The sequence below is a fragment of the Eubalaena glacialis genome, chromosome 19 (genome assembly GCF_028564815.1).
Source record: "Eubalaena glacialis isolate mEubGla1 chromosome 19, mEubGla1.1.hap2.+ XY, whole genome shotgun sequence".
Lineage (NCBI taxonomy): Eukaryota > Metazoa > Chordata > Mammalia > Artiodactyla > Balaenidae > Eubalaena > Eubalaena glacialis.
The window spans coordinates 15,062,663-15,070,663 of record NC_083734.1 but is presented as its reverse complement, the minus strand read 5'-3'; the positions used below and the strand labels follow the sequence as shown (position 1 = coordinate 15,070,663).

The window sequence follows — 8,001 nt, the reverse complement described above, 5'->3', positions numbered from 1 at the left end:
ATGAATTTTGAATAATCAAGTAAATGCCTCTGTCTTCTTTAGACTATGATTTGTTAATTCTCAGATTTTCTAATTAATTAATAATTAGATTATTAATTCTTGATGTTTATCTCTGGTAATACTGAAAAGAAACTGTAGTTTTCTTTTCTCCTGAAAAGAAACTGTACTTCTCCCAGTGTATTAGGCTGTTGTGATGTGGCCTTTTTTTTTTTTTTGGCCGTGCTGCACAGCATGTGGGATCTTAGTTCCCTGACCGGGGATCGAACACTCGCCCCCTGCATTGCAAGGCGGAGTCTTAACCACTGGACCGCCAGGGAAGTCCCTGATGTGGCCTTCTAAGTTTGTTACAGTAAAATAAGTGGTTTATGTAAGTACTAAACACATGCCAGATTCCTCTTTATCTGTTTATCTTATGTTGTAACATACCCCGAATTTTTTCTCTTAAATGTACAGCTATGCATGAGAGAACTGAATGCTGTTTATCTACCTGGGACATTTTAGCTTCATGATATCAGCCCCCTTTTATTTCTCATTGCCTGTCATTTTTCCTTTGTTGCAGTCTTTAATATTTTATTCATCCTAAAACCATTATACTGTACCACTTTGGCCTTTTATCAAGCAATCCAAAAGTTTACCTCTGCACAGGGCAGCTAGTAATTTTAAACCAAAAGTTACTACTTTCCCATCTCTGGGAATGGTATAATCAGCTACAAAACAAGGTTTAAAGATAGTTTTGCCTAAGCTGGTGTTTTTAAACAGATGAAGTTGAGAAGTTCCTCAGTTTCTCCAGAGTTGTGTTTTCAGAGTAGTCAGTTTGTTTTTCGACTTGAGGGGTTGTGGTCCTAGCATATTAAGTTGAAGTTCAAATACCTCTTGGGTTTAAATCCAGAGAGATTTAGAATGGCTGTGTTGTGGAGTTCTAGGTTAGCCTGGAAAGTTAGTATGAAATCCATGTTTGTCTGACATCTGAGTGGAATTAGCAAAGCCAGGGACATTTAGTGCTCCTTAATGTGACTTTCTGCCCATCTCACCTGTCCCACAATGTCCTTGTGATTCGGAGAGTTTCCAGGAGGACTCCCCGTCGGCCACTGAAATTTATGGTAAGAGTTGATGGGAAGAGACCCGCTGCGGGGGAGGAAGCCTCTCAGGGAGTGGTGAGTCCATGCGGGTTAGTGGGCAGCCTGGGTAGGGGCATTCAGTGAGGGTGAACTGTGGCGGGGGTGTGAGGAATCCGGGGATTATTGGGTGCGGGAGAATGCGGGGCCAGGGACGGAGCTAATAGGTAGGACAGACTGGGGCCCAGGAAGCAGGGAACTGCCGAGACGCGCGGCCGAGCGGAGCCTGGGCTGGGAGGGGGCGGCTGTTTGGGGGCCGGGCCCCGGGGAGACGGAGGGGCGGGGCACGCTGTGGGATGGAGGCGCGGCTACCTGCCTGTTGCCTAGTTGGAGGCCTCGGGCCGATAGAGGGAGCTGTGGGCCTGGCGGTCCCGACGCCGCGGGCGCTTAGGTGGGACCGCGCGTGCGCGCGGAGCGGCGGAGGTATGCTGGGGTCCGTGCAGAGCCCGAGCTGAGACTGAGGACGGGGGCCGAGGCGCCGCCCATTGTCCCGCCCCCCCGGGGCCGCCCATTGTGCCGTGACGCTTGCGCCGCCCTCGCGGCCTGGCGGGGGAGGGGCGACCCGCGCCGCAGCCAGCGTCGCCGCCATGGATCTAGGTGGGTGTTCGGCTCCCCTCGGCCCGCGTGGGCCGCGTTCCGCAACCGGCCAACAGGCAGTGCTGAGCGGGCCCGGGCTGAGGGAGACCTCCGGGACGGGGAGGGGGTTGGGAGGGCTGGGGTGTCCTGGAGGCCGGGGGTCGGGGGGCCGGGCTCTAGCCCGCCGCCCTTTCGCTCGCCTCTTGTCGGCTCCAGGCCCCTTTCCACGTGAAGGGGCCAGCGGATGTGAAGTTAGCGTTCGCGAGAGTGGACAGGTTCGGGCACGTGCTTTGGAAAAGGCCGGGCTCCGGCGGCGCCCCGGGGAATCCCATATCCCCAACGATCTCATTTGTTGAACGTCTACTAAGTTCTTGAGCAAGCGTCTGACGCTCTTGAGGTCCTCGTGGATAAACGGGGATGATGATACCGTATCAGCCTCACAGAATTTGGGGGAGTTTTCACTGAGATCACGTGTGTACAGTGTCGAGTCCGGTGCCTTGCGCAGGGCTAGCGTTCTTCAGACCAGCAGTTGTGGGCACGGGTTGCAGCAGCCGAGGTGGCACGTGCGTCTTGATTCTCCAGATGCCGGGTCTGGGAGAAGGGAGGGGAGAGCTGGTATAAATCGGCGGCTCCTTGCCCAGCCTCCCCCGCTGCTGGATGTGCTCTTAAGGGCATAAGACCAAGAGGCTGTTCTGGGACAGCTGGGGTGAGGCTCCCCAAGATGTGCCAGTATTAGTAGGCTGTTGAGAAATGTTCTGGTCCCTATCCCCAGCCAGCTCGTCCGTGGTGGAAGGGTAGAGTTGGAAGAGTTTGGACCCCTGCAGCTGTGGTGATCTCTGTCCCAGCCCACCGCTTTGTAGTTCCTACAACCTGAGCAAATGGTTTGAGTCTTAATGTTTCCATCTCTAAAACAGGAATGGTCCTCAAAAGGTTGATCTGACGATGAAAAGATACGCATACCAACTAGCACAGTGCCTGGTACAGAGTAAGCGCTTAAACATAAGGAGCGGGCACTCACAAGCGCCAGTTAACCATTCGTGATAAAACACTTGGGATTCGCCCAGCCATTAACTGCTTCTGGGACTTACTCCTTCAAGTGTCATGAGTATATACTTACTGTCTCTGGAAGGTGGGTCTTGGGGGCCAAACATCTCAGCTGAACAGGTAGAGCAATAAAATTAAATTTACAGAGTCAGAAGGGAGCCTTTTGGGGGGCCCTGGGAGAGCAGCCTGAACCAGAAAGAAGAGCCAGAACCCCCAGGGAGACCTCTCAGCAACCTGGCTCTTCCTGGGAGTCTGCCTCAGCCACTGGGCACCAAGATGGATTGCCTTCACCAGTGGGTTGCATAGGAGCGCTGTTCCCGATGGAAGGGGCAGGATAGTCTCCTGGCCCATGAAAATGGGGAAGTTGTGTTCTTGGGGGCCTGAGGGACTGAGGAAGGAGCCCTGGGAAAGGGGAGAGGAGTCAGGAACATTGAAGAGTGAGCAATGTTTGTACGATGATTTAGTTTCTGGGCCAAAGGAAATATACCTAAGAAAGACCTATGTCCTGTTTCTGAGCTGGAGGAGGCAAAGAATAGGGACAAGATTCTGGTCCTGGCAACAGTGGAAAGGTTTGGGAGAACCAGCGTTTATCGAGCACTTAGGCTCTTTGTAGCCTGATTCTTAATTGTTATATCTTACTTAACCCTCAACAGCCCTGGGAGATGGGATTGGAAGCCAACAGTGGGTGTGGACCCAATGCCAAGGGCTTGACTATATGTATTAGTTGATCCTGACAGTCATAATGTGAAGTCTGTATTATCCCCACATATGCAGAACAGAAGTTCAGAGAAGTAATCTGTCCAAGACCACACCACTTTTAAATGGCTGAGCTAGGATTTAAACCCATGTCTAATTAAACATCCCAAGATGCCCTCCTTGCTAAGTCTGTGTCAACTCAGGGCTCACTGAAGAAGGACTTTTCTGAATCTAGTACAGTATTTTTTTCTATCTACTTCTTGGCTTCTACCAGAGAACCAGGACCATTAGTAGCTTATTCTCTTTGATGGAAAGAGCTGTGGGAATTGAACTGTTTCCCCAAAAGGCAGAACGTTTGAAATCTGTTTCCAAGACAAGGCTTTAAGAGAAAAAAGAGAAGCAGGGCTTGTCTGAGTGCTGCTGTGCAGGCAGTCCTGGTCCATGCCCTTCCTAGTCTGTATCGTTACTTAGAAGCTCAATTGTCAAGTCCTGCAGTCTGTACTTGGTGGCCGCTGTAGTTTGGTACTGCCCTTGCGCTCTTTCTCCTTCTCTCTCTCAGCCAGCCCGTCTTCCCCAAATCTTCTGCGGGCCCATCCTTTGCTGGAGGGCCTTGCCTCTGGGCAGGCTCCTCCCTGAGTCACATTTCAAGGTTGACTTTCCTCCTGAGCTTCAGCCCCCGTGTTTCCATTGCTGGAGGACGTTTCTACCTTAATGTTCTACCTCAAACTCCAAATGACCAAAACGTATCAGTGTTCCTTCCAAGCACATCTCTCGTCTTCCCTGTTTGCAGTAGTGCCCGTTGTCTTCCCAGTTCCAGGCTAGAGAGCTTGGGAGTCCTTTTTTATTCCTCAGGTTAAGCCTTTGACTTCAGCTCTGCAGTGGGTCCTAGAACCATCCCTTCTTCCCCCTCTCCCACTGCTTTCATTCAGAACCCCTTTCATCTCTAACCCTAATAATGACAGCCCGCTGACCAACTGCTGCCTCTCCCTCTAACCTCTGCTTGCTGTTCTGAAAATTTTTCACCACATTCTATCCTATTGGACTTCTGTCTGTGCAGGACCTTTGAATATCTGTGAAGAAATGACTGTTCTGCATGGGGGCTTCTTGCTGGCCGAGCAGCTGTTCCGCCCCAAAACACTGGCAGAATTGACCAAGTCTGACTGGGAGCATGTCGGGCGGCCGATTGTGGAGGCTCTGAGGGAGATCTCCTCTGCCGCGGCCTGCTCCCAGCCCTTCGCCTGGAAGAAGAAAGCTCTGATCATCATCTGGGCCAAGGCTCTGCAGCCCTACCCTATCACGCCTTCTGACACTGAAACCCTGTGGCAGGAAGATGTGTTCTTCTCCGTGGGCAACATGATTCCCACCATCAATCACACGGTGCTCTTTGAGCTGCTCAAGTCCCTGGAAGCTTCCGGACTCTTTATCCAGCTCCTGATGGCCTTGCCCACCACTGTCTGCCGTGCAGAACTAGAGCGCTTTTTGGAGCACATGACTGTCGACACTTCTTCAAAGGATGTGGCCTTCTTCCTCGACGTCTGGTGGGAAATGATGAAGCACAAGGGCAATCAGCAGGACCCCCTGCTCTCCCAGTTCCGGACAATGGCCCATAAGTACCTGTCCTCTTCAGATGAGTTCTCCCACCCTCCAAAGAGGTTTAAGTCCGACCCGGATGTGTGTCCTACCATGCCCCTGCTGGCCATGCTGCTCACTGGGCTGAAGCAAATCCAGGATAGGATCCTGTGCCCTGGGATGAGGTGCTGCGCCTTGGCCAACTTGGCTGACATGCTGACCGTGTTTGCACTGATGGAGGACGACCCCCAGGAAGTGTCCGCCACTGTGTATCTAGACAAACTGGCCACGGTGATCTCCGTGTGGAACTCGGACACCCAGAACCCATATCACCAGCAGGCACTGGCAGAGAAGGTGAAGGAGGCAGAGCGGGACATCAGCCTGACCTCACTGGCCAGGCTGCCGAGCGAGACGATCCTCGTGGGGTTCGAGTCCCTGCGCAGCCTGCTGCGGGAGTGGCGGGAGGAGCTGCAGGCCACGCTCAGCGGCAGCCAGGGGACGAGCTACGACAGCTACCGGGTGTGCGACAGCCTGACCTCCTTCAGCCAGCACCTGAAGCTCTACCTGGACACCACTAGCCTGTCCAAGGAAGAGAGGCAGGTGGCCTCTGAGCTGGCGGAGTGCGTGGGGGACTTCCTGAGGGACACGAACAGGGTGCTGAAGAACAAGGGCTTCGAGAAGGACATCACTGCCTCCATCGCCATGGCCATCATCGAGCAGAAGATGGACCGGCACATGGAAATGTGCTACATTTTCGCTTCTGAGAGGAAGTGGGCCTTCTCGGATGAGTGGCTGGCCTGCCTGGCCAACAACCGGGCTCTCTTCCGGGAGCCCGGCCTGGTGTTAAAGCTGCTGGAAGCAGTGATGGACGTCAGTGCGACAGACAGGGCTGTCCCCAGACCCCAGATCAAACAGGTCATCGACTTGATCCTGGAGTGTCATGCACACCTCTCGCTACCAGATAAAAATAAAGTCCTCTCGGGCGTCCTGCTCTCCTGGGGGCGCAAGGGCCTCTCTGAGAAGTTGTTGGGTCACTTGGAGGGGTTTCAGGAAGACCTCAACACGACTTTTAACCAGCTCGCGCAGAGCGCTTCTGAACAGGGCCTGGCCAAGGCCATCGTTTCTGTGGCCCGCCTAGTCATTCTGCACCCGGAGAGCACGGTGAAGAAAGTGTGCAGCATGGCCGTGGTCAACCTTGGCATCCACAGGTTCCTGGCTCAGATTCTCACCGCCTTCCCCGCCCTCAGGTTCGTGGAAGAGCAGGGTCCAAATCCCTCCACCACGTTCGTGGTGTCCTGCCTCAAAGAAACAGTCTGGACGAAGTTCTCTACACCCAGGGAAGAGAAGCAGTTTCTGGAGCTCCTGAGATGCCTGGTGAGCCCTGTGAAGCCCCAAGGGATTCCAGTCGCTGCTCTTCTCGAGCCAGATGAGGTGCTAAAGGAATTCGTCCTGCCTTTCCTGATGCTCGATGTCAAAGAGGTGGACCTCAGTCTGAGGATCTTCATCCAGACTCTGGAAGCAAACACATGTCTAGAGGAATACTGGCTGCAGACCTGCTCTCCGTTCCCACTCATCTTCAGCCTGTGCCAGCTCCTGGATGGCTTCAGCACATACTGGCAGCTCCCCAAGGAGAAGCGCTGTCTCCCCCTGGACGGGAAGGACCTGGTGATCCACATCCTGGACCGCCTCTGTGAGGTGGTGTCGGCTAACGCCGAGACCTTCTCCCCGGACACCTGGGTCAAGTCCCTGTCCTGGCTCCACCGGAAGCTGGAGCCGCTGGACTGGACTGTGGGCCTGAGGCTGCAGAGCTTCTTTGGGGGCCACTTCAAGTGTGAGGTGCCAGCCACGCTCTTCGAGATCTGTAAGCTTTCTGAGGACAAGTGGACCTGCCAGGCCCACCCCAGGTATGGGCCCGGCACAGGCCTCCTGGCCTGGATGGAGTGCTCCTCCATCTCCAGCAGCATCTCTGAGCAGATGCTCGCCCTGCTGGTGGTGGATGTGGGCAACCCTGAGGAGGTCAGGTTGTTCAGCAAGGGCTTCCTGGTGGCCCTGGTGCAGCTCATGCCGTGGTGCAGCCCCCAGGAGTGGCAGTGCCTTCACCAGCTGACCAGGAGACTGTTGGAGACGCAGCTCCTGCATGTCCCCTACAGCCTGGAGTATATTCAGTTCGTCCCTCTGCTCAACCTGAAGCCCTTTGCCCACGAACTCCAACTCTCCGTACTCTTGCTGAGAGCTTTCCAGTTTCTCTGCAGCCAGAGTTGCCGTAACTGGCTCCCTGTGGAAGGCTGGAGCCATGTGGTCAAGCTTCTCTGCAACAGCCTGACCAACCTCCTGGACTCTGTTCGGTTGACACAGTCAGTTGGCCCTTGGGCCCAAGGACAAGAGCAGGACCTGACCCAGGAAACCCTGTTTTTTTACACCCAGGTGTTCTGTCACGTTCTGCACATCATGGCCATGCTCCACCAGGAGGTGTGTGAACCACTGTATGTTTTGGCCTTGGAGATCCTCACCTGCTACGAAACCCTGAGCAAGACCAACCCTTCGGTCAGCTCCTTGCTCCAGAAAGTAAACGAGCAGCACTTCTTAAAGTCCATCGCCGAGAACGTTAGCCCCGAGGAGCGGCGCCAGACCCTCCTGCAGAAGATCAGCAACTTCTGACCTTCGTGGGTCAGAAAACAGCTGGGCCTCAACTTGGCCGGGTCTACGGGGGCTACAGCTGAAAAACACAAATGTTTCGGTTATGTGAAATTGTACACAAGCCCAAAAATCTGACAACACTGTAAAGAAGATAGTTTCTTAGGTATTTGTAACATACAAATTGTAATAAAATTCTCTTTTGAGTTTTATCTTGCCTCTTTTGAGACTTTCTTATCAATAGTCTAGGCTCATCAGTACACTCTGAAATTGGGCTCAGCCGGTCTTGAAGATCAAGTCAAGCCGGGAGGAACACGTTCATCACTGGACTTCTCCACCCTAGAATTTGGCAAATAAGTCTAAAGGT

General features: G+C 53.6%; 1 protein-coding gene across 2 annotated transcripts; it reads left to right on the top strand.

Moving 5' to 3' along the window:
- Positions 1-104: 104 nt before the first annotated feature.
- On the top strand, positions 105-7,846 carry GEMIN4 (gem nuclear organelle associated protein 4). Of its 2 annotated transcripts, none has more exons than XM_061176701.1 (2): positions 105-367; positions 4,489-7,846. In XM_061176701.1, exon 2 carries the CDS (start codon positions 4,512-4,514, stop codon positions 7,656-7,658), a length of 3,147 nt encoding a protein of 1,048 aa, XP_061032684.1. In that variant the 5' UTR covers positions 105-367; positions 4,489-4,511; the 3' UTR covers positions 7,659-7,846. The 2 variants fall into 2 exon arrangements, with proteins under 2 accessions (XP_061032684.1, XP_061032683.1); XM_061176700.1 differs by lacking the exon at positions 105-367 and adding an exon at positions 1,391-1,712.
- The last annotated feature ends 155 nt before the right edge of the window (positions 7,847-8,001 follow it).